Source organism: Nuphar pumila, chromosome 7 (genome assembly GCF_984573655.1).
Source record: "Nuphar pumila chromosome 7, dmNupPumi1.hap1.1, whole genome shotgun sequence".
NCBI lineage: Eukaryota > Viridiplantae > Streptophyta > Magnoliopsida > Nymphaeales > Nymphaeaceae > Nuphar > Nuphar pumila.
In genome coordinates this window covers 37,260,259-37,288,074 of record NC_143255.1, presented here as the reverse complement: position 1 = coordinate 37,288,074, position 27,816 = coordinate 37,260,259, and the positions used below count along the sequence as shown (strand labels likewise).

Genomic DNA, 27,816 nt, shown 5'->3' with positions numbered 1-27,816 from the left:
GGGGGGGACATCAAGGGTTTTACCAACCAGATGCCAACCAATGTACAGTCAGTGATGCCAGGCCTCAGGAGGGTGTCAAAAAACAAAAACAAAAAAATCTTTCTGAAAATAAACAAGATTTAGGTGAATCATTCCACCACCACCTGGAGTTGACTGATCCATCAAAGTTTGCATAGTTCACAAAAATTCTGATGCTATGCGAGTAGGCAGCAAGGGTCCAACCAAAGTGTCGATAAGAATGTTGATAAAGAGCAACCTGACGGTCCATATCGTGATTGTTGTGCTCCATCTTGTCCAAGCATCAGAAAAGCATGTGGCATTTTCTTGACCGAAGTTGCTCTCTCTCTCTCTCTCTCTCACACACACACACACACACACACACACACACACACACACACACCAGCACTCGCGCACTAGTGAAAGCTCAATCTCCAGTTTCCAGCGCAAGGAACCAAAATTTGAATTTATATTCATACGTCGAGTTACATTCTCCCGTTCTATTAGACAAGGCAATTCAATATAATGCGACTTTGAAGGAAAAATCAAAATGACAACTTTCTTTCTGAAATTTTGACATTTCTAAAAAAAACCCAAATAGTGTTCATGACAATGATCTAACTATATTTTTATGGAGGATTATATGAGATTTGATTCCAACCATTGAAAAAATAAAGAACCATACAAAATTGAGAAAACAACCAGCTTATACATTGTAGTCGGTTGAGCCAAGTAGCTTGTCTTCCTCGCTTGGAAGTTCGCTCATGGACACCTGCAAACTTTGCTTAACCGTCATTTTGTTCCACTCATTCTCCACTCGAAAGAAAACCCATTGAAAACGTCGGAAGATCTCCAAGGCTGCTATCGTGAAGACAGTCAAGTAATTATGCCGAAGATGTGCTGAAAGTTTGTATGTCCATGTGCATCGGAGGATCAGATTGCTTCCTATTGCCCAATAAAAAACCTGCAAGAGGATGGCAAACGGGAACAATGACAGGAGAACTTAAATGGCAATCCCTGAGAAACATTTTATCATAAAACCAGCAACTTAGCATTTTCTTTTCAGCATACCGGAAAATGCTTAAAAGCTGCACAACTCAAATTGACCAGGTAGAACATATCAGAAAGTTACTTTCTACATGGTGTTATTGTCGACCAAGCCTAATCAACAGCTCAGTCCACATTTTAGTCCTTAATTTTCTCATAAACACACTTAAAGTTGACCCAAAATGCATGCACTTTGAGGATTAACTGTTGTTTGCTCCATATGGAAAGATTGTAAACTTTCCACTGAAAAAAACAGCTCTGCCGACAGAACATCATCAAATGTGTTTGCTGCATGTATCTGTGCAATTGCAAGCAGAAGTGAAAGCCCTTGAAAATCTTCCGTATTAAAATCACAGTCTATATCTAGTTTACAGATCGAAACAACAAAACACCTGTCTGGTGGGTGTGCATGTAATCTATAACATTCAGTTGCAGAAGAAGGGATCGTTTGTCCACAAGGATGCACATACAGACAATCTCCCAAAATTTTCTTACCTTACAATTTCAGACGAAAAGCAAAATACATCCAACATAATTGTATGGCTAGGAGGCACAAGAGGCCAAACTAAAGCACACTCACCAACCTACCCAGAAGTAAAAAAAGAGAAAATCTGACAGGTTAAACTCTCAATCAAAACATCCAAACGTCTTACCTCAGAACTGGTATTGCTGATGACAATAGTTACTAACAAATCATAAAATCACATGTTTATATTTCAAAGCTTCCCAAAATAATGGAACTATAGCGAAACACATGGTAAGAATGAAGAGGTGGGTAGGGATTCTGTAACTTGAGCACTGTATAACTTGTTAAGAAGCATTGCAGAGACATAAAGCAAATGAAAGCATTTGGAAGCACAATGACATGATTTAAGTTCCAAAGATGACGAAAAGTGAAGGGAAAAACTGTAAGTGATTTTGATTCCCTGATATACTTTCTGCTTTTCATATGCCTCCATTCATTCAAATGCGTAGTTAGTGCCTAAGATTTCACGCTTTCCTGCACCCTCTTCTTTAGAATCCAAGCTTCTGTGCACATGCTTCATAAACTCACTCCTTCCAGATTTGGTGAGTGATGCTGATATTTCAAATTTCCTTAGAGGGGGGTCTGGATTTAGAACAATATAAGCTTGGTGTGACTTATGAATTTTTGCTACTAAAAGCTCAACAGAGTGCGTTGATACTATGTAAGAGTTTAACTCTCATCTGTATGATACAAGGACCAATAAATGTTAAAAATATCCTTCACATATCAAAACAAGGACTACCTACTATGTAATGCTAAGTCAAACATTATTTAGTACAATGGACAGAAACGGACTGTATTTCTTAACAGTTACCATTTCAGAAAATTAGTAAGATCCGTTTCAGAGTTAGAACTTCAGTTTACACAACATATCACGCCAAAACAAAATAAACAAGCACTAGAATATACATTTGGCTATGAGAATGAAAAAATAGATGCTTAACTGCAGGTTAAATGACAATCCATATTACTTTGTAAAAATAACTTAACATCCACTCACATTCAAAAGAATAACATGAAAGGAGCAAAACCGTAACAAAGAAAGCCAAAATGTCTCACCCATTGTCGTCCATATAACAAGTTTGAGCATAGACTAGGTGTTTTGAACTTGAAAATTCTGGAGAAAACACTGGAGGAAAAAGGACAAAAAGGAAGCGAAGTGAATGAACGATTACATCAACTATATCTTACATCCATAAGAGGTCAGCGTCTGATACAGATAAAGGAAATACCTCAAATCCCAATCCCGTGTCACATCCCAGTAAAATGAATAAAGTGAATTTACAACACTAGAAAAAAGCCACAGTGGGCGATAAAAGCTTGTCCACCTTTCAGGAAACACATGATACTTGAGTGCTGAAAGGAATATCACAGGGACTGCGGTCAAGTACTTTAAAGCTGACAAGCACAAAGCAATGTCGTCACTAGAAAATTGGAAATTCCCAGGTAACATCAAGTTGTAACTGAAAAGAAAATAAGCACATCTAAATTAATAAATCTACCATACTGTTAAATGTTTACGTGTGTGTGTGTGTGTGTGTGCGTGTGTGTGTGTGTGTGTGTGTGTGTGTGTGTGTGTGTGTACACTACACTTATTGTTTGAGTATGTATATTTTTATTTATGTAATAAGTGAAACTCATAAAGGGTATTGTGGTCATTACACATTACATAATTAGTGGTGTTTCTAGAGGGCACTTTAGGGTATTATAGTCCTTATAATGCTCTTGGAAGAGTTGTTGGGAGTGCTCCCAAATCCCAACAGCTATGTTTCTAGCTGTTGGGAAGTGCTCCCAATAGCTATATTTCTAGCTGTTGGGAGCACTTCCCAATGGCTCTTGCGTTCTTTTTTGTATAAATAGGGGTGCAACCCCTCTTTTATGTTAAGCTTATTCACAAGCATTCTCTTAATAATATTCTTATATTTTTTACTTGTGTTTTAGCCCATAAGTGGTTGTGTTCTTGTATTGACCCATAAGTGGTTTTGATCGTGTATGTCCTTGTATGCCCATAAGAGGCACCCACTTGTATTCTTTTTGTATTTTCATTACACATACATATTTCAAAATGAAAAGAGCATATACTATGATTTGTTAGGAATTATTTAACAGAAAACCTCGTATATTATGTAATTTGTTTTTCGGTTTAAATAGATGGTGAGTATGTTATGTTATCATAACGGCCAAAAATTAATCAAGATGAATGTTAATGTTTATGTTAAACATACTTAAGAAGAGGGGAAAAGGCTAGGGTTAGAAGAAAACAAGAGAGCAAAATGTCTTCACTATTGTTTATCGTGAATCACTATTCAAAAATACAATACAAGGGTTGACCCCCCTTTAGACCTGAAAAAGAAAAGAACAAAAAGACTAGTATACCCATTCACTATAGGGTATGTACATAAAAGCCCAATAAGTTACTTTATATAACTCTATGATACAATATAGTATACAGACTTTCAATACTCCTCTTCGAACTTGGAAGGATATAAATGAATCATTCCAAGTCTGGAAAGGAAAGAATTGAAATGCAAAGGAGAAAGACCTTTTGTAAACACATCTGCAATCTGATTCTTTGAGCTGATATGCTCCAAAGCTATAATTCTATCTTGATAATCCCTTCTTGTATAATGGCAGTCTATTTCAATGTGCTTAGTGCACTCATGAATCTCTGGATTCTTTGCAATATGAATAGCACTCGTATTGTCACAATATAGCTGAGTTTTCTTTTCATATGAAATTTCTAATTCCTTTAATAACTATCGAATCCAAATAATCTTAGTCACAACTTAAGTCATCGCTCTGTATTCGGCTTCTGTAGTGGAAAATGCAATTCTTTCCTGCTTCTTTCTCTTCTACGCGATTAGGGAGCTTCCAAGAAAAACACAAAACCCTGTAGTGGAAAGTTGATCTCTAATAGAGCCTCCAAAATCAACATCACTGAAGGCTCTCAACTCTTTGTCAAACAAAGATGAGAAAAATATGCCATAGTGCATAGAATCTCTAACATACCTAATGATCCTGGGTACGGCTGCCAAGTGAACCGATCTGAGAGCATTCATAAATTGACTCACTACATGAACTGTATAAGTTATATCTAGTCTAGATATAATCAAATATATGAGGCTCTTGACTAACTGTCAGTATATTACAGGATCCTCTAGTTCAACACCATCAGTTTTCCTCATTTTCAAGTTTGCCTCTAAGAATTTACTTGTTTGGAGTCATCTCTCAACCTTTCTTTCACAACCAAATTTGTAGCATACTTATGTTGGGACAAGTACAGACCCTTAGGGAAATAGGCTATCAAGGCCAAGAAAATACTTCAAATGCCCCCAAGTCTTTCATCTCAAACATATTGGCTAGCTTCTTTTTGGTCTCTTCAATCTTCTTTATATCATCTCCAGTGAAAACCATATCATCTACATAAAGAAGCAATATACATCTTACAAGATTAGAGGAAGACACAAACAAAGCAGGATCATGATGACTCTGCTCAAAATCAAGTGACCTCACTATTAAACTAAACTTCTCAAACCAAGCTCGAGGTGCTTGTTTGAGACCATACAGAGCCCTGCGAAGCCTGCACACTCTGCCTTCCGGATCTGAGTATGCCAAAGATCCAAATGTTGCATGACAGCTACTGCTAGCGGTGTACGAATTATGGCCATGTGAACCACAAGAGCAAAGATTTCTATAAAATCAATTTCAAAACGCTGACTATACCCCTTATCAATCTGGCTTTATACCTCTCCACTGACCCATCTGCCCTTATCTTTACCTTGTATACCCATTTGCTACCAATGATATTTTTTTTTGGAGGAGTTTTTATTAGCTCCCATGTCTGCATTCTTTCAAGTGCATTCATTTCATCAACCATGGATCTTTGTCACTCCTCCTTTCCTGCTGCCTCTGAATAAGACTCAGGCTCAACATAGAAATGGATTAAGGCAAAGAAAACATAGTGATGAGGAGCAAAAGACTCATACAATACAAAATGAGACAAAAGTACAAAAGGTCTAAAACTTGTACGTACCTGAGAAGATGCAAAAGAAGATGGTAACTCTAAGTTTTGTTGTTGTTGTCCCGGATCAGCTGTCGTAGGAATGGGATCAAGATTGGTCTCTTCACTTCCCTACTTCTCTACTTGATCAAACAATAAAATTTCAATCACACTTTCACATCTCCTTGAATGACTAAACCTATCTTTTCTAGCAAGCACTTGCTCCCCTTGACTCTTTATCCTCTTTCTCCCACCTTCCTTTTCTTCAAAAAGAACCAAAAAGGACAAGTCAGTTTTATTTTCTAACTTTTCTCCAAACTGACTAAAGTATAGCGCATTCTCTTGAAAAAATGGTCTGGAAACCCACACTCTCTTTCCAACCGGACCATAGCACTTGTATCCTTTCTGACCCTCAGCAAAACCAAGAAAGCAACATTTGACAGCTTTAAGAGATAACTCGCCTCTGTATCTGTCAACTAACAAAACAAAACATACACAACCAAACACTTTTAACATATCATAGTTTGGAACTTTTTTATATAGATTCTGAAAAAGGGATGTGCCTTTAAGTATTCCAAAGGGCATATGATTTATCTGATAAATGCTCAGTTGAACTGCATCTGCCCAAAATACTTTGGATACCTCTCCACCAAACAGAAGAGCTCTTGTTATTTCCAAGATATACCTGTTTTTCCTCTAAGCTACACCATTTTGCTCAGGAGTATAAAGACAAGACTTTTGGTGAACCACACCTGCAAGGAATTGATTTATTAATTTCGAAGAAGGGTACCCAATCATTAATCATTGACTCAAGGATGTAACCTTCGTCAGTTTGCTCTTTTAGAAATCTTTCAAACACATAATGTACTCACCACCAGAGTCAGTAAGCAAAGTTTTGATTTTAGCTGCAAATTGATTATCAACCATGGCACAAAAGCTCTTAAAGATTTCAAAAAGATCGCTTCTATTTTTCATAAAATATATCCATGTAAACCTTATAGAATCGTCTATGAAAGTCATAAAATAGGATGATCCTCCTTTTGACACAATAGAAGAAGGACCCCATATATCTGAATATATCAAATCAAAAGGACTTTCTGATTCCCTATCACTAGACTTGAATGGCAAAACATGACTCTTGGCTAATCTACAACTCACAGAATCTTTAACATGATTTGACACAAGTAACTTAGATTTTCCAAAACATCCCGATGACACCAAACTTTCCAACTTAGAGCTAGAAATATGCCAGTCTCTAGTGCCACAAAATAGACTCATCCAAAACTGAAGTTCCAGATCTGGTTCGAACTTTCTTCTACTCTCTCATATTAATCTAATCCAAATAGTACAAATTTTCTTTTATATGGCCAATACCAATCTTCTTCCCTGACAACTGATCCTACACAACACAACTAACCGAGAAAAAGATGACATTATAATTAATTTTGGTAATTTGACCCACTAAAATAAGATTCATGGCAAGAGATGGAACATGATACACTTGAGAATGATTGAGTTTACTGCCAAGATAAGAGTCATAAATAATAGAACCTACTTTGGAGATAGACATAGAAGAACCATATGCAGTGCGAAAAATACCATTGTAGAGACGACAGTCAGCTAAGACAGACTCATGAGGTGTCATTGTTAAATTATGTAAATCAATCTTGTATTTTCGTATATATATTTTATATATATAAGGTAATACATATACATATATGATATATATGTATATGTATCTACCTATTATATATATATATAATATATATATATATATATATATATATTGCTAAGGGTAGTTTAGGCATTTTACACATATTCATTTTCGTGAATATGTTTTGTAATTTTTCTTTTTCTTTTTCTTTATTTCTTTTCTTTAATTAATACAACTTGTACTTGCCTTGGGAGGGGCCCAACCCACTAGTCGTTGGACCCCTCCAACGGTCACATTTGTGACCGTTGGAGGGGCTCCAACGACTATGTGGAGCCCCCTCCAAGGCCTCCTAAATGTCCTATAAATATGGGCTGCTCCTCTTGTATTTCTTTAAGGGTTTTGGGATTATTGCCCAACCTTTTCTTGTTTATGAATCTTATGAGTGCATTTGCACATTTGTGATTTTGTGTTCTTGTGTTTTTTGCACAAGTGTTCTAAGTGTTCTTGGTGTGTGTATGTTTACACATTTATTCTCAAGGAATCGATTATAGTATCTTGTTGAAGATACTTTTACATGGTATCAGAGCGAGGTTGAAGAAGAAGGATTGTGATTCGCCTTCACTTGCGTTCCTCGAAAAACATGCCTTCAAGTTTTTTGAAATTGATGTGAATCATCTTCCTCGGGCAATATTTTAGAAGCTTCTTTTGACAAGAAAGACGCGAAAAAGATTTAAGGTACGTATTATTTCTTGTCTTCTTTCCTCCCTAATGGGCGAAAAAGACTCCCATTTCTCTCTTGGGTTTAAGCTTAATGGCTCAAACTATCATGTTTGGGCTGGGAATATGGAAGCCCATATTAAAGGAAAGGGGCTTTGGGGTTACGTTCATGGATCTATACCGGAACCGGAACCCAAAATCACCATCATCGAAGGAGGAGATATTAAGATTCTTGAAGGGGAGGAAAGACAAAATGCTCTTGAAGAGTATTCCAAAAAACATGACGATTGGGAAATGAAGAACTTCAAGATCTTATCTTAGATTTTCTCATCCGTTGAAACCAAGATAAACGCCAATATCATCAAATTCAAAAAGGCTTCCGAAGCATGGGTGTATCTTGAGAAAATGTACACTTCAAGAGATCTATCCCACAAGTACTTTCTCCAAAAGAGAGCCTTGACACTTCAACAAAATAATATGAACATTCGGGAGTATTTTGCCGAATTATCCTCTATTTGGGACGAGCTCGCAATTCTTGAACCAAAATGGAGTGGAGAAGCTATCGAATTAAGGCACAAACAACTTGAGGAAGATCGGTTCTTCAACTTTTTAAATGGCCTTAGACCTGAATTTGAACAAGTTCGGTCCTCTCTTCTCTCTGCGTTCACATCTCCCACACTTGAAGATGTTATCACCAAACTAAGTGGTGAAGAAACACGTATGGGGATTAGCAAGAATAATCCTAGCATTCTTGTTGCCTCTTCTACTCAAGAGGATGGTGAAATGGTTAATGTCGTGTCAAGACCGGGGAATAACATGAAGACCTATAGACCTCCTCATTTCAAGAACCAAGGTCAAAGAAGAAATGATCGGCATGGCAAAAGAGACTATAGCAAATTGAATTGCTACTTTTGTAAAGAACCAGGACATATCAAACCTATGTGTCCTAAATGGAAGAAATTGATTGCAACGGCTATGGCATCCCAAGCAGAAGAACGACCTCCATCATCAAGTGAGTCGCTTTCCCTTCAATAAATCGTAGAAGTATTACAACCTCTTCTCAAGGGAGCCACTTCTGGAGCCGCTATGTCATCCTCTTCCCCCGGTAAGACATCTTGGCTTTTAGATTCTGGGGCATCCTTTCATATAACCCCTAGCTCTTGCTCTCTTTCAAATCTTTCTAAAAATTCTTTTTCATCATTTGTCTCAACCGCAGACGGAACATCTCTTGAGATTAAAGGAATAGGTAATTTTGAAAGACAAGACTTCTTTATTCCAAAAATTCATTTTATCCCAAAACTTAATTTGAATCTTCTTTCCGTCAACCAACTCTCGGACCATGGTTGCGATATAAAATTCTCTTCTAATAAATGTTGGATACATGATCACCAGTCTGGGAGATTGATTGGGGACGACTCTAGAAGAGGAGATCTCTACTACGTAGATTTTCTTCAAGTTCCCAAGAGTCAATTTTGCAATGTCGTTCAAAACAAAGATATTCATGTATGGCATAAGAGATTGGGTCATCCCAATATTGTTAAAATCTCCTATCTGCCTTTTGTTAAACATCTTTGTAAAAGTGATTTTCTATGTAATGAATGTATTCTTGGGAAAATGAAATGTTTGCCTTTTTCTCAAAGAACCATGTTTACGACAAAACCATTTGAGATTGTTCATTCCGACGTATGGGGCCCGACTCCTGTGATGTCAAAAGGAGGTTTTTCATATTATGTGATTTTTGTGGATGATTACACTAGGTTTTGTTGGATCTATTTTCTTAAACATAAACATGAAGTTTTTTCAACTTTTAAAAGTTTTCATATGATGATTTCAAATCAATTCAATGGATGCCTAAAAATCCTTAGGTCCGACTCTGGAGGAGAATACCTCTCAAATGAATTCAAAAGATATCTTGAAAATTTTGGTATTCTTCACCAAAAATCTTGTCCGAAAACCCCTCAACAAAATGGGTTAGCCGAACGAAAGCACCGGCACATCATTGAAACAACTAGGACTTTACTTATTTCACAAAACATTCCAAAGAATCTCTGGACTGAGGCAGGTCTTACCTCTGTCTATCTCATAAACAGACTTCCATCAAAGAATTTAAACAAAATTTCTCCCTTTGAAAAACTATACGATAAGGAACCTGATTATAGCAGGTTAAGGATCTTTGGGTGTAAATGTTTTGTTCTTACTGATAAGAATGACAAACTTTCGCCTAAAGCCATTCCTTGTGCCTTACTTGGCTATTCTGAAACCCAAAAGGGTTTTCGTTGTTATGATGTCAAAAGTGATAAACTGTATGTTTCCAGAAATGTGAGTTTTTTGGAAAATCTAAGTGGATTTGAACATAGTGACCCTCATAGTGAGAATATGGATTATTCTTTTCTATTTGATTTACTGAATAAAGACGATGATACTAGTGATGATGAGTCGGATCAAAGTAATCCAAATGAATTTGAAACTGAAGAAAACATCCCCTTGCTTCCTTCGTCACATCAACATATTGATGAAGGATTACCTAGAAACCCTATCACCTATACTCATAGAGATCGAAGCAACTTTAGAAGTGCTCTTGACAGATATAATGATGCTAGTCCCAGTGCCGCTCAGAATGAAGATATCCCTCGTAGAACCGAAAGAAGTAGAATGCCTCCTTCTAGGTTCATTTCCTATGACTCCTTTTCACCTAGATATAGAGTCTGCCTTAGTGCCATCCACTCCTATATAGAACCTAGAAATTTTGAAGAAGCACAAAAGTGCCCTGAATGGATTAATGCAATGGACAATGAACTTGAGGCTCTAAGAAAAGCCAAAACTTGAGAATTTCAGAATCTTCATAAAGGTAAGAAAACAATAGGGTGCAGATGGGTTTTCAAAGTTAAAACTAAAAGTGATGGATCCCTTGAAAGGTATAAAGCTCGTTTGGTTACGAAAGGATATAGTCAGGAATATGGTATTGACTATGAAGAAACTTTTGCTCCTGTAGCTCGTATGGTCACTGTCTGATGTCTTATAACCGTTGCTTCTATCAACAAATGGAACATCTATCAAATGGATGTTAAAAATGCCTTTTTAAATGGTGATTTAAGCGAAGAAGTTTATATGGATGCTCCACCTGGAATGGAGACTCCTAAGGGAAATATGCTTCGTCTACAAAAAACACTTTATGGTTTAAAACAAGCCCCCAAGGCTTGGTATGATAGGTTTAGCTCTATAATGATTGAAAATGGATTTTCCTCTTGCTTTACTGACACTGCTCTATTTGTTAGAAAATCTAATGCAGGTATTGTGATTTTACTATTATATGTTGATGACATGCTCATCACCGGGAGTGACTCTAATGGGGTTAGGAGTATAAAATTTATCTTAAAAGATAAATTTGAAATGTCTGATTTGGGTTTTCTAACTTACTTTTTGGGGATTGAAGTAGCATACTCTCTTAGAGGATATTTCTTATCTCAAACTAAGCTTGCTTCTGAGATCATTGACAGGTCAGGTATTACAAATGAGAAACTTTGTGAAACTCCTGCCGTAGTAGGGGCCAAAATGAAAGTTGATGATGGGGTTCCACTTCTGGATCCTACACCCTACAGACAACTTGTAGGATCATTAATGTATCTGAGTATTACTAGACCAGATATATCCCATGCAGTCCATACTGCAAGTCAGTTTCAGCATGCGCCTACATCAATTCACATGAGTGCCATCTTACGAGTCGTAAGATACATAAAGGGTATTCTAAATAAGGGAGTTTTTCTGTCCTCTTCTTCCGATTTAAAATTAATGGCTTATACTGACTCTGATTGGGGAGGTGACCCAAATAACCGTCACTCCACCACTGGTTTTTGTGTATTCTTAGGTAACTCATTAATTTCATGGAGATGCAAGAAGCAACAAAAGGTGTCGCTCTCCTCAACAGAAGTTGAATATCGTGCCATGACAACTACTACCATGGAGATTGTTTGGATTCATCAACTGCTAGAAGACATGGGGATCACAATAGAAGGGCCCACCAAGCTGTGCTGCGACAACAAGAGTGCAATCTACATTGCGAAGAATCACACCTTTCATGAGCGGACCAAACACATTGAAATGGACTGTCACTATGTTCGTGAAGCATATCTCTGGGGAGTCATTGATCTTCCTTATGTCACGTCCGAATATCAGTTGGCAGATTTCTTTACTAAAGCCTTATGCGCTCCGCGGTTTAACTTCCTTCTTGGCAAACTATCGGTCATCTTGCCCTAAGTTTGAGGGGGGGTGTTAAATTATGTAAATCAATCTTGTATTTTCGTATATATTGAAAAGAAGTGTATTCTTCAGTTACGGATCACGGGTCTGGAAATCCAGACCCGTAACGTGTCATTAATGGCACTGTGTAATTTTCCTATTTGTAATAAGGGTACTTTTGTACCCTAGTCTTATATTTGTATGTTATTATAAATGAGATGAGATAGCAGCCGACCCTGAGTGATTAAGGGTTATCAGTTTTTTATTTTCTGCTCTCTCTCTCTCTCCCTCTCTTTCCCTGTCTCTCAGCTCTTACGAGTGAATCAAAAACTAACATGGTATCAAAGCCACGTTACAGGTGAAGCAGGAATCGATCCAAAAGGTACGTCTTAAAGATCCCTTTCTCCTCGATATTTTCTCTTTCTCCCAAGTCAAGAAAGTACTTTTGTTTTTCCCCAATCTCGTCTGCTCCTATTTTCTGGTTTACCCAAGTTCAATCAGACCTGAAGATATTCAGAGAAATATCTTTGTCTTTCCCTAATCTTGTCTGCACTTTCTTTCATCTCGTATTTATTTCCATCTCCAAATAATGATCAGATCTGACGTTAATCAGATCTGATCATTTCCTCTCCTTGTCTGAGTTACAGAGTTAGATATCTCTTACATACATTTTAATATCCCTTCATTCTGTTTTTTTTCAGATCCTTCATACACTTTGCTAGTTGATTTTGATCACAGCGTGACCTAATCACGCAATCGGCTTTTGTTTTGACACAGCTGCACTTCATTCTGTCCTTCATACACTTTGCTAGTTGCCCTCATACACCTTGCCAGTTAAATATACTGCTTTTCATTTCACAGTCGTGAATTCATATTCACGACTTTCATAGTCAATATTCAATCACTTTTGAAAGTCAGAAATCTGACAAATATTTAATTTCTGCTTCAAATTCAACCACTGTCGTCGGCCATTGATCTGAATTAGAATTAGTTTATGCTCAAAAAAAAAAAAAAGGGGGTTACAAAAACGGTAGACAGATTGTGCTAAATTCATCCTTAATACTGTAAACCATGGATTCCCTTTCTAATCAGTCAGTTCTTTCTTCAAGCTTCCTCAGTCAACTCGTGTCTGAAAAATTAAACAATGGTAACTTCTTGACTTGGAAGAGACAAATCATACCTTTTATTAGGAGTTAGGATCTTTCTGGACATCTGGATGGATCTATTCCAGTTCCTCCTGAATTCATATCACATGAAGAAAGGGACAATAAAGGGGAACCTACTACAGTATATGTTAGAAATCCTGAATTTGTGGTTTGGATGAAAAGAGACCAAGCGCTTGTTGCTTATATCACATCTACACTGTCACAAGAGGTACTTGTAGCAATTTCAGATGACTGTACTGCCATGCAACTTTGGAACAGACTTGTTCAGACATACTCACAGGTTTCTTAGGCCAGGATTATGTTTCTTAAAAGAGAATTTCAAATGTTAAGAAAGGATTCCATGACCATCATGGAATACTTGAACAAAATGAAGGTTATCACAGATCAACTTGCAGTTGTTGGAAGTACAGTTACTGATAAAGATTTGGTACAACAAACTCTCAGTGGATTGGGACACGACTATCATATGATTGTTACTTCATTGTTATGTTTACCCGAGCTCCCCAATTTTGAAGATCTGCGTGCAAAATTGTTACAATATGAGATGAACCTAAAGGGGTTTTCTGAAGAATCATCTGTGCATACTGGGGCATATGAAGTTCTTGCTACAGGGGTTACTTATGCACGAGGACGAGGAAGCTATGATATCAAGGGAAAAGGAGGACAAGGGAGAAATGGTCAAGGAGGTTGTGGATTATTACCCACACCCAACACATATACCAACTCACAAAGACAGAGGCCAATCCCTACATGCTTTTTGTGTAATAAAAGGGGGCATATCAAAGCTAACTGTTGGTTCAATCCTTTAAATAAAGGAAAATCAACCAAAACTGAAGCAAAAAGAAGCACAGACAGTACAAGGACCAATGGAGAAGTAAAGGAATTATTGTTGTCAGCTTTAGCAGAATTGAATCTGAAACAAAATGAGCAAGGTACTTGGTATGTGGACTCTGGCGCGGTGACTCATGTTACTGGTGATGCAGGTAAGCTCCTAAAACTTGTTCCTTACATTGGTAATAGCAGTATAGTTACTGGAGATGGATCACACCACTCTGTCTCTCATATTGGAAACTCCATTATACCGCTGTCTGAATCTTCTATCAATCTTTCAAAGGTTCTTTATGTTCCTGAAATCAAGAAAAACATCGTTTCAGTTTCTAAACTTGTTGATGATATCAAAGCCTCAGTTGAATTTACTCCCTCTTCTGTTCTTGTCAAGGATCTCTGCACGAAGGAGACGTTCGCTAGAGGAAAACGGCAAGGCAATATGTATGTTTTTCAAGAAGATCCTTCAGCACATATTCGCTCTGCAGACCCAAACTTGAAGCTCCAATCATCGTTGCCCTCTCAAAATTCCACTTGTGTCTTCAGTGTCTCTGAAATCAATAAGCCAAATTTTTGGCATGGTCGTCTAGGTCATTGCAGTAGTAGTTTCATTGAAAAGCTTGTTTCAAATAACCTTATTCCCAAGTCAAGTTTAAGAATAAATGTCGATGACAACAAATGTCCTAGTTGTCTCTTATGTAAGAGTCATGTTTTACCATTTCATTCTATCAATAAAAGAGCTTCAAGACCTTTTGAGACTATTTGTTCTGATGTTTGGGGACCTGCTCCAGTTGCTTCCATATCTGGAACTAGATATTATCTTTTGTTTGTTGACAGTTATTTTCGTTATTCTTGGATATTTTTCATGAAACACAAATCTGAGACCTTCAAGTTGTTCTGAAACTTCCATTCCTTTGTCAAAAACCAATTTTCTGAAAACATCCTTAGTTTCCAATGTGACGGAGGAGGTGAATTTTCATCCATTGACTTTACTAACTTTCTCCAAAGTAACGGGATAAGGAAAAAGGTGTCTTGCCCACACACACCTCAGCAGAATGGGATTGCTGAAAGAAAGCATCGCCATATTGTTGAGAGTGCGATGAGCATGATGCATGACAGCAGTCTCTCGATCACTTTATGGACAGAGGCTTTTCATTCTGCAGTTCATGTTATAAATCGTTTACCCATGACTATTTTGGAAAACAAGTCTCCTTGTGTCTTTTTGGTGTACATCCCAACTATCATGATTTGCATGTGTTTGGTTGTCTATGTTACGTTCATGTTGATAGTTCAATGAGACATAAGTTTCAGGACAAGACCCTGAAGTGCAGGTTTGTAGGTTATGCCGATGACTATAAAGGGTACAGGTGCTATGATCCGGTGAGCAAGCGTATCGATGAATTGAATTTTGATTGTCGATGTACTAGTTCTTCAGAATCACAACCTGAAGTTGAGGCTTATCATCCTTGGTTGAATTATGAATTTCTTTCCGGAACTAGTGAGGTTTGCTCGAACTGTACTCAAAAGAATGAGGAATCTATGTCTGCTGATGAAGTGGTTGCTCATGAAAATAAAGACCCAACTTCAAATTCACAAAGGTATAAAGGTCTTGTCTATGCTCGCAGAGAAAGAGAGCCGCCCACCATGGTTAATTCAGAAACAGACAGATCCTCTACACCCAACATCGCTGATAATAGAAGATCGACACGTACTCGTCATCCAATTGAAAGATGGGTCAATTATGAAAATTTCTCATTAGACTTTCAACTCTTTCTAACAGCCTTGAATAAAGAAGATGAATCCACAACGTTCTCTCAAGCATCAAATTCCAGAAGATGGATTGAAGCCATGAATGAGGAGATGGAAGCTCTACATGAATGTGGTACGTGGGATGTCGTATCAAGACCACTTGACAGAAATGTTGTTGGTTCGAAATGGGTGTACAAAATAAAGTATAAACCAGATGGGTCTATAGAGCGCTACAAGGCGAGACTTGTAGCCAAAGGATTTACACAAGAGCAATGACAGGATTATGATGAAACTTTTAGTCCAGTGGTGAAGATGGGAACAATCAGGATTATACTTTCTTTAGCTATTGAACATCAATGGACTATTAGCCAACTTGATGTGAAGAATGCCTTTCTTCATGGAAATTTGAAAGAAGAAGTATACATGGAACAACCCACTGGCTACGCAGAAGGCGATCCTACAAAATATGTATGCAGACTAAAAAGGGCGATATATGGATTGAAGCAGGCATCCCGATCTTGGTTCGACAGTTTCTCTGTTGAAATTCAAAAATATGGTTTTAAGAAATCTCTTCTTGACCATTCTTTATTTATTTTTAAGAACCAAGACACAACTACTCTGTTATTGATATATGTAGATGATATCATCATCACTGGCAGTTCCAATGAGCACATTAAAGAAGTGAAACATCTCTTGAATCAAAGGTTCAAAATGAAGTACCTTGGCAAGCTGCGATACTTTCTTGGAGTTGAAGTCGACAGTACTTCTGACGAGATGACTCTCACTCAACATAAGTATACCATTGATGTTCTAAATAAAGCCGGTATGAAAGACTGCAAGCCTTTGGGAACTCCTAGTGTCTTTCATCAAAGGCTTAGTTCTCAAGATGGGGATCCTTTTGATAATCCCACACAGTATCGTAGCATAGTAGGTAGGTTACAATATCTCACCTTTACTCGTCCAGATATAGTCTACTCGGTGAATCAAGCTTCTCAATTTATGCATGCACCATGTGAAGGGCATATGGAAGCAGTTAAACGGATACTTCGATACCTCAAGGGAACTGTTGGAGATGGCCTCATATATCAGCGAAAGACAAATGGGCAAAATGTACATGAGATCACTGTTTATTCTGATGCAGACTGGGCAGGAGATCCAGATGAACGCAGATCGGTATCCGGCTATTGCGTGTTTGTGGGGATGAATTTAGTTTCTTAGAGTAGTAAGAAACAAAAGGCTGTTGCCAGTGTTAAATTATGTAATCAAACTTGTAATTTCGTATATATATTTTATATATATAAGGTAATACATATACATATATATAATATATGTATATGTATTTACCAATTATATATATAAAATATATATAGCCATAGTAAGGGTAGTTTAGGAATTTTACACATATTCTTTTTCAAGAATATGTTTTTTGTATTTTCTTTTTTCTTTATTTATTTTTTCTTTTTCATTTAATGCATTGTACATGCATTGGGAGGGGCCCAACCCACTAGTCGTTGGACCCCTCCAACGGTCACATTTGTGACCGTTGGAGGGGCTCCAACGACTATGTGGAGCCCCTCCCAAGGCCTCCTCCAAAGCCCTATAAATATGGGCAACTCTTGTATTTCTTCAAGGGATTTGGGATTATAGCCCAACCTCTTTAGTGTTTATGAAACTTATGGGTGCAAGTGCACATTTGTGATTCGGTGTGTTGTGTTTGTTGTGCACAAGTGTTCTTGGGTGTGTATGTTCACACATTTATTCTTAAGGTTGTTGTGTTATCGACTAAAGTATCTTGTTGAAGATACTTTTACATGGTATCAGAGCCTCGTTGAAGAAGAAGAATTGCGACTCGCCTTCTTTTGCATTCCTCGGGAAGCGTGCCTTCAAGTTTTTTGAAATCAAAGAGGATCATCTTCTTCGAGCAATATTTTAGGAGCTCCTTTTGTCAAGAAAGACGCAAAAAGTAATTAAGGTACATACTATCTCTTGCATTCTTTCCTCTCTAATGGGCGAAAAAAGACTCCCATTTCTCTCTTGGGTTTAAGCTTAATGGCTCAAACTATCATGTTTGGGCCGGTAATATGGAAGCCCATATTAAAGGAAAGGGGCTTTGGGGTTACGTTTATGGATCCATACCGGAACCGGAACCCAAAATTACCATTGTTGAAGGAGGTGATATTAAGATTCTTGAAGGGAATGAAAGACAAAAGGCCCTTGAAGAGTATTCTAAGAAACATGATGATTGGGAAATGAAGAACTTCAAGATATTATCTTGGATTTTCTCATCCGTTGAGACCAAGATAAATGCCAACATCATCAAATTTAAAAGGGCTTCCGAAGCTTGGGTATATCTTGAGAAAATGTACACCTCAAGAGATCTATCCCACAAGTACTTTCTTCAAAAGAGGGCTTTGACTCTCCAACAAAATGACATGACCATTCGGGAGTACTTTGCCGAATTATCCTCTATTTGGGACGAGCTCGCAATTCTTGAACCTAAATGGAGTGGTGAGGCTATCGAATTAAGGCACAAACAACTTGAAGAAGATCGGTTCTTCAATTTTTTAAATGGCCTTAGACCCGAATTTGAACAAGTTCGGTCCTCTCTTCTCTCCGCCTTCACATCCCCCTCACTCGAAGATGTTATCACCAAGCTAAGTGGTGAAGAAACCCGTATGGGGATTGGCAAAAATAACCCTAGCATTCTTGTTACTTCTTCTACTCAAGAAGATGGTGAAATGGCTAATGCCGTGTCAAGACCGGGAAATAACATGAGGACCTATAGACCTCCTCATTTCAAGAATCAAGGTCAAGGAGGAAATGATCGGTATGGCAAAAGAGACTATAGCAAAGTAACTTGCTATCATTGTAAAGAACCCGGACATATCAAACCCTTGTGTCCTAAATGGAAGAAATTGATTGCAACGGCTATGGCATCTCAAGTTGAAGAACGACCCCCTTTATCAAGTGAGTCTCTTTCTCTTCAACAAATCGTGGAAGCCCTACAACCTCTTCTCAAGGGAGGTACTTCCGGAGCCGCTATGTCATCCTCTTCCCCCGGTAAGACATCTTGGCTTTTAGATTCCGGGGCATCCTTTCACATGACCCCTAGTTATTGCACTCTTTCAAATTTTTCTAAAAGTGCTTTTCCATCCTTTGTATCAACCGCGGACGGTACATCTCTTGAGATTAAAGGAATAGGTAATTTTGAAAAACAAGACTTCTTTGTTCCAAAAATTCGTTTTATCCCAAACCTTAACCTAAATCTTCTTTCCGTTTCCCAACTCTCGGACCATGGTTGCGATATAAAATTTTCTTCTAATAAATGTTGGATACAGGATCGCCAGTCCGGGAGATTGATTGGGGAAGGCTCTAGAAGAGGAGACCTCTACTACGTAGATTTTCTTCAAGTCCCCAAGAGTCAATTTTGCAACGTCGTCCAAAACAAAGACATTCATGTATGGCATAAGAGATTGGGTCATCCCAATATTGTTAAAATCTCGTATTTGCCTTTTGTTAAACATCTTTGTAAAAGTGACTTTTTGTGTAATGAATGCATTCTTGGGAAAATGAAATGTTTGCCTTTTCCTCAAAGATCCATGTTTACGACAAAACCATTTGAAATTGTCCATTCCGATGTATGGGGACCGGCTCCGGTAATGTCAAAAGGAGGTTTTTCATATTATGTGATCTTTGTGGATGACTATACTAGGTTTTGTTGGATCTATTTCCTTAAACATAAACATGAAGTTTTTTCAACCTTTAAAAGTTTTCACATGATGATTTCAAATCAATTCAATGGATGTTTAAAAATCTTTAGGTCTGACTCTGGAGGAGAATACCTCTCAAATGAATTTAAGAGTTATCTTGAAAATTTTGGAATTCTTCACCAAAAATCATGTCCGAAAACCCCTCAACAAAATGGGTTAGCCGAACGAAAACACCGGCACATCATTGAAACAACTAGGACTTTGCTCATTTCTCAAAACATTCCAAAAAATCTTTGGGCTGAGGCAGCCCTTACCTCTGTCTATCTCATAAACCGACTTCCATCGAAAAATTTAAACAAAATTTCTCCTTTTGAAAAACTGTATGATAAGGAACCTGATTATAGCAGGTTAAGGGTCTTTGGGTGTAAGTGTTTTGTTCTTACTGATAAGAATGACAAACTTTCTCCAAAAGCCATTCCTTGTGCCTTTCTTGGCTATTCTGAAACCCAAAAGGGGTTTCGTTGTTATGATATCAAAATTGATAAATTGTATGTTTCCAGGAACGTGAGTTTTTTGGAAAATGTTAGTGGATTCGAACGTTGTGACCCCCATAATGAAAATATGGATTATTCTTTTTTATTTGATTTATTGAATAAGGACGATGATACTAGTGATAATGAGTCAGATCAAAGTAACCCAAATGAACTTGAAACCGAGGAAAACATCTACTTGTCTCCTTCGTCATATCAACCTATTGAATTACCTAGAGACCCTATCACCTACTCTCATAGAGATCAAAACAACTTTAGGAGTGCTCTTGACAGATATAATGATGTCAGTCCCAGTGCCTCTCAGAATGAAGTGATCCCTCGTAGAACTGAGAGAAGTAGAAGGCCTCCTTCCAGGTTCATTTCCTATGACTCTTTCTCCCCAAGATATAGAGCCTGCCTTAGTGCCATCCACTCTTATATAGAACCTAGAAATTTTGAAGAAGCACGTAAATGCCCTGAATGGATTAATGCCATGAACAATGAACTTGAGGCTCTGAGAAGAGCCAAAACCTGGGAATTCCAAAATCTTCCTAAAGGCAAGAAAACAATAGGGTGCAGATGGGTTTTCAAAGTAAAAACTAAAAGTGATGGATCCCTTGAAAGGTATAAAGCTCGCTTGGTTGCAAAAGGATATAGTCAAGAATATGGTATTGACTATGAAGAAACTTTTGCTCCTGTAGCTCGTATGGTCACTGTTCGGTGTCTTATAACCGTTGCCTCTATCAACAAATGGAACATCTATCAAATGGATGTGAAAAATGCCTTTTTAAATGGCGATTTAAGCGAAGAAGTCTACATGGATGCTCCTCCTGGAATGGAGACTCCTAAGGGAAAGGTGCTTCGTCTTCAGAAAGCACTCTATGGCCTAAAACAAGCTCCCAAGGCTTGGTATGATAGATTTAACTCTGTTATGATTGAGAATGGTTTTTCCTCTTGTTTTACTGACACTGCTCTATTTGTTAGAAAATCCAATGCAGGGATTGTAATTTTACTTCTGTATGTTGATGACATGCTCATCATTGGGAGTGATTCTAACGGGGTTAAAAATATAAAATCTATCTTAAAAGATAAATTTGAAATGTCTGACTTGGGTTTTTTAACTTATTTTTTGGGAATTGAAGTGGCATACTCTCTTAGAGGATATTTCTTATCTCAAACTAAGCTTGCTTCTGAGATCATTGACAGGTCAGGTATTACAGATGAGAAGCTGTGTGAAACTCCTGCGGTTGTAGGAGCAAAGATGAAAATTGATGATGGAGTTCCCCTGTTGGATCCTACACCCTACAGACAGCTTGTAGGATCTCTGATGTATCTGAGTATTACCAGACCAGATATATCCCATGCAGTCCATACTGCAAGTCAGTTTCAGCATGCGCCTACATCCGTTCACATGAGTGCCATCTTACGGGTCGTAAGATACATAAAGGGTACTCTAAATAAGAGAGTTTTTCTGTCCTCTTCCTCTGACTTAAAATTGATTGCTTATACTGACTCTGATTGGGGAGGTGATCCAAATAACCGTCACTCCACCACTGGTTTTTGTGTGTTCTTAGGAGACTCACTAATTTCGTGGAGATGCAAGAAGCAACAAAAGGTGTCGCTCTCCTCAACTGAAGCTGAATATCGTGCCATGGCCACTACTACTATGGAGATTGTTTGGATTCACCAACTGCTAGAAGACATGGGGATCAAAATTGAAGGACCCACCAAGCTATGCTGCGACAACAAAAGTGCAATCTACATTGCAAAGAACCACACCTTTCATGAACGGACAAAACACATCGAAATGGACTGTCACTATGTTCGTGAAGCATATCTCCGAAGAGTTATCGATCTTCCTTATGTCACGTCCGAATATCAGTTTGCAGATTTCTTTACTAAAGCCTTGTGCGCTCCGCGGTTCAACTTCCTTCTTGGCAAACTATCGGTCATCTTGCCCTAAGTTTGAGGGGGGGTGTTAAATTATGTAATCAAACTTGTAATTTCGTATATATATTTTATATATATAAGGTAATACATATACATATATATAATATATGTATATGTATTTACCAATTATATATATAAAATATATATAGCCATAGTAAGGGTAGTTTAGGAATTTTACACATATTCTTTTTCAAGAATATGTTTTTTGTATTTTCTTTTTTTCTTTTTTCTTTCTTTATTTTTTCTTTTTCATTTAATGCATTGTACATGCATTGGGAGGGGCCCAACCCACTAGTCGTTGGACCCCTCCAACGGTCACATTTGTGACCGTTGGAGGGGCTCCAACGACTATGTGGAGCCCCTCCCAAGGCCTCCTCCAAAGCCCTATATATATGGGCAGCTCCTCTTGTATTTCTTCAAGGGATTTGGGATTATAGCCCAACCTCTTTAGTGTTTATGAAACTTATGGGTGCAAGTGCACATTTGTGATTCGGTGTGTTGTGTTTGTTGTGCACAAGTGTTCTTGGGTGTGTATGTTCACACATTTATTCTTAAGGTTGTTGTGTTATCGACTAAAGTATCTTGTTGAAGATACTTTTACAGCCAGATCCAGTACAGAGGCTGAATATAGGTCAATGGCAGCCGCCACTGCTGAAGCTACTTGGATTAGACATTTACTGACAGAAGTAGGGGAATCGATCTCTCGATCACTTCTTTTGTGTGACAACCAGAGTGCCATTAGTATGTCTTTTAATCCAATCAATCACAGTCGTGCCAAACATATTGAAATAGATCAGCATTTTGTGAGACAAAAAGTAGAAGAGAAAGAGATTGAGCCTGAATTTATACGAACCACAGATCAGGTGGCGGATATATTTACAAAAGGATTGACGAAAGACAGATTTTGGATGTTAAAAGGCAAGTTGTTCATGGTCCAAGATCATGCACAACTTGAGGGAGGGTGAAAAGAAGTGTATTCTTCAGTTACGGGTCACGGGTCTGGAAATCCAGACCCGTAACGTGTCATTAATGGCACTGTGTAATTTTCCTATTTGTAATAAGGGTACTTTTGTACCCTAGTCTTATATTTGTATGTTATTATAAATGAGATGAGATAGCAGCCGACCCTGAGTGATTAAGGTTATCGGTTTTTTATTTTCTGCTCTCTCTCTCTCTCTCTCTCTCCCTCTCTTTCCCTGTCTCTCAGCTCTTACGAGTGAATCAAAAACTAACATATATATTTTATATATATAAGGTAATACATATACATATATGATATATATGTATCTACCTATTATATATATATAAAATATATATATTGCTAAGGGTAGTTTAGGCATTTTACACATATTCATTTTCGTGAATATGTTTTGTAATTTTTCTTTTTCTTTTTCTTTTTCTTTATTTCTTTTCTTTAATTAATACAACTTGTACTTGCCTTGGGAGGGGCCCAACCCACTAGTCGTTGGACCCCTCCAACGGTCACAAACATTTGTGACCGTTGGAGGGGCTCCAACGACTATGTGGAGCCCCCTCCAAGGCCTCCTTAATGTCCTATAAATATGGGCTGCTCCTCTTGTATTTCTTTAAGGGTTTTGGGATTATTGCCCAACCTTTTCTTGTTTATGAATCTTATGAGTGCATTTGCACATTTGTGATTTTGTGTTTTTTGCACAAAGTGTTCTAAGTGTTCTTGGTGTGTGTATGTTTACACATTTATTCTCAAGGAATCGATTATAGTATCTTGTTGAAGATACTTTTACAATCATATGGCATGAAGTCCCAAAGTCTATTAGCAAACGAGATAAAGGACCTGAGACACTTGAGAAAGCAGTACCAGAGGAGGAGGCACGAGTGGCAGAGGAGGAAGAGCCAACATCTGACTGAAAAAGAAGTAATTGTTGGATTTGATATTGAATTTACTATTGAATCTGCTCTAATTTCTGAAGTTGTCCACTACCCATCACTTCAATAACAACTGATGAAGAGCCACCTGACTACTCCTTGGGAATTACACCCTCACTCTTAGTAGAAACTGCATACACCTACCCATCACTTCAATAACAACTGATGTAAGACCCGAGATTTAAAAAAAAAATACATATCGGATCCAGGTTGGATCCAACCTAGATCCGATTCACAGCCCATGCGGTGCGTGGGCTATTTAAACCCCCGAGGGGGGGTTCTCTTTAAAAAAAAAAAGAGAAACCCCCACACGCTCCCCCTGCGCCCTCGTTCTCCCTCCTTGATGCTCGAGCTCCCTCCCCCTACGCTCCCCTCTCTTCTTCCCCCTCTCGCTTGTCGGAGGCACCACCGCCCAGGTACGCATCTCCTACCTCCTCCTACCTCCCTGTTAGCCCAACAGAGGAGGGACGTCGCCCCTCCCTCCTCCCTCTTTCCCCTTTTTCAGCAAGGGAGGGGAGCTGCCCCTCCCTGCTCTCTCTCTTTCCCCTTTTTAAGCAGGGGAGGGGCTCTCTCTCTCTCTCTCCCCTTTTTTCCGTAGAGGAGGGGTGCCACCCCTCCCTGCTCCCTCTCTTTTGTTAGGCACAGGAGGGCGCTGCCCTCTCCCTCTTTTGTCAGACGCAGGAGGGGTGCTGCCCTCCTGCCCCCTCTCCTTTTTTCTTGGCCACAGATGGGCAGCGCCCTCCTGCCCTCTCTCTTCTTTTTACGGTAGCAGAAGGGCAACACCCTCCTGTCCTCTCTTTTTTTGATTGCAGCAGCAGGAGGGAAACACCCTCCTGCCCTCTATCTCAATTGTGGCCTGCCGACCAAGTACGCCCGACCGAATTGAGCTCGATCGTTACCGAGCCCAACTCGGTCCCCGCCTTCTGCTAGACGGATACGCAGTCGAGCTGAGCCCAGCCAGCACTGAGCCCAGCTTGATTCACCCTTTGCATGAGCCCGGTCGACTCAAACCAGGTTCGGGTTCGACCCCCGCGACGCAAGCATTGCTTATTTTTATGATTTAAAAAGGTTTCATCGTTTAGTGCACCCTATCGGCGCAACGGACATGACACACGCACCAAGGCACGAGCCTTTGAAAACCTACACTCAAAATCGTTCGCGAGTCCAACAATCTCCGAGGTAGGGAAAAGTCGCATACAAGAACAATGGCAGAACACTTCTAACATGTATATATATATATATGCTTTTAACTCAAGGATGCAGTTTTGCGTATTCTTGTCCATTTAAATTTATGTCATTTACTTTGTTGCCGCGCTGTAACATGCACATGATACTGCTTACACAATTTATTTAGCCGATGTACGGTTGCATACATCGTGCATCGCTTACGCAGTTTATTTAGCTCGATGTGTAGTTTCACACATTGAGTCTTGTTTTATGTCATTTACTTTATTGTTGTGCTGTTACGCGTACAGGCTACTGCTTACGCAATTTATTTGGCCGATGTACGGTTTCGTACATCATGCACTACTTAATGTAATTTATTTAGCCGATGCACAGTTGCGTACATCGTGTATCGCTTACGCAGTTTATTTAGCTCGATGTGTGGTTTCGCACATCGATTCTTGCTTTATGTCATTTACATTGCCTTCGCACTGTAATGTGCACAGGCTTATTGTAAAACCCACCAAAAAAAAATTTATCGGACTCGTAAGGGCTTTAAAACCCGACACAGGGGGAGGATTTGTTTAAAAACAAACCCTCTCCCTTGTGCGCCGCACCTCACCCGCGCCGCTCCACCCCTGCCTCTTATTAGTTTTCCTGGCAGGGGCCGATCTCCCTCCCATCTTTTCCTGTTTTAGCAGAGGGGTGCTCTGGCACTCTCTCTTACTCGCGCAAGGCGGACGGTCGGCGAGCAGGGAAACACTCCTGCTCCCTGCCTTTTCTTTCGTCACTTTCATACTAACATTGGGTTTCCTGCAGATTCCGCGACGGATTTTCACCCGTGCCCCGAGCCCCCGCATCGCCTATACTCTCAAACGCATGCAGCGACGCAACCTCATAACATTCTGAGGTAGGGTAAAGTCACACAAAGGGCTATAAATGAACCTATTTAAGTTGAAATAATTAAGATGTCCATGATAGACATGTTAAAAGGGAGCCCTTGTTGTTCTGTACAAGCCTACCATCGAGGGGAGAGAGAGAGAGATTTCAGAGAAAGGGCGTCAGTCCATCGTGGCTGCACCTTTCATTCTATTAATGTGTTAAGTGTATAAAACTAGGGTACAGAAATACCCCTTAATAGCATGCTAATTTACATTATACACTAATTGGATCTGGACCCGATCCATTATATAAATAGATCGGGTCAGACATATACATAATGACGACTTCTTTTCAGCCTCCCTCAAGTTGTGCATGATGCTGAACCATGAACAACTTGTTTTTCAGAAACTAAAATCTATCCTTTGTCAACCCTTTAGTGAGGATGCCAGCAACTTGTTCTTCAGTTGGCACATACATTGGCTCAATTTCTTTGTCTTCAACCTTTTTTCTAATAAAATGTTGATCTATTTCAATGTGCTTTGCTCGACTATGGTAGATGGGATTGAAGGACATGTTGATGGCACTTTGATTGTCACACAGCAACAGTGACCGAGCAATCGGTTCTCCCATTTCTGTCAGGAGATGTCTTATCCATGTAGCCTCGGTCGTGGCAGTGGCCATCGATCTGTATTCAGCCTCAATGCTTGATCTAGCAACCGCCTTTTGTTTTCTACTACTCCAGGATACCAAGTTTGGCCTAATGAAGCTGCAATAACCGGATACTGATCGTCGTTTGTCTAGATCACCCGCCCAATCAGCATCAGCATAAGTGATGATCTCATGGCCCTCATGGCCGCCGCCTGGATCTAAGTCACTTTTCTTGTATACCAGCCCATCACCAACTGTACCCTTCAAGTAACGAAGTATACGTTTGACTGCCTCCATATGTGACACACGAGGTTCATGCATAAACTGGGATACCTGATTAACCGAATATACTATGTCAGGTCCAGTAAAAGTCAGGTATTGCAACATGCCAACTAAGTTGCGATACTTAGTGGGATCTCCATATATATCCCCTTCCTTTGAACTCAGTTTCTGATGAATGACACTTGGAGTTGTTAACGGCTTATAATTTGTCATGCCTGCTCTGCTGAGAATGTCCAACGTGTATTTGTATTGAGTAAGGGTGAGTGTATCATTTCTTTTATCAACTTCTACCCCAAGAAAATATTGCAGCTCTCCCAAATCTTTCATCTTAAATCTCTGATTTAATAACTTCTTCACCTGCTCAATGTGACTTTTACAGTTCCCTATGATGATGATGTCATCTACATATATTAATAGAAGAGTAGTGACTCATTGTTCATTGTGAATAAATAATGAATGATCCAGAAGGGACCGAGAGAAGCCATGTCGTTGTATTTCTAGAGAAAAACTGTCGAACCAGGAACGAGAAGCTTGTTTCAAACCATAAAGTGCTCTCTTTAACTTGTATACATATTTTTTGGCGTCTCGTTCTGCATATCCAATGGGTTGTTCCATGTAGACCTCCTCTTTTAAATCCCCGTGCAGAAATGCATTTTTTACATCCAGCTGGCTCAATGTCCATCCATGTTTAATGGCTAGACTCAACACAATGCGAATGATCCCCATTTTAATTACAGGACTGAAAGTTTCATCAAAGTCTTGGCCTTCCTCTTGTGTGAATCCCTTGGCTACAAGCCTAGCCTTGTACCTTTCGATGCTCCCGTCTGG

At 38.9% G+C, this 27,816-nt stretch overlaps 1 protein-coding gene across 6 annotated transcripts in view; it reads right to left on the bottom strand.

Annotated features, from left to right (window-relative positions):
- Nucleotides 1–435: 435 nt before the first annotated feature.
- LOC149831945 (uncharacterized) overlaps nt 436–27,816 on the bottom strand; it is a 97,984-nt gene continuing 70,603 nt past the window's right edge. For 5 of the 6 annotated variants that reach the window (XM_090012304.1, XM_090012310.1, XM_090012307.1 and 2 more), the window contains 3 exons: nt 2,803–2,968; nt 2,630–2,699; nt 436–961 (listed from right to left, as the gene is read on the bottom strand). In XM_090012304.1, coding sequence (XP_089868430.1) covers nt 704–961; nt 2,630–2,699; nt 2,803–2,968 — 494 coding nt within the window. In that variant the 3' untranslated portion in view covers nt 436–703. The remainder of the gene's footprint in view (nt 962–2,629; nt 2,700–2,802; nt 2,969–27,816) is intronic. The other variant, XM_090012309.1, reaches the window with a different exon arrangement.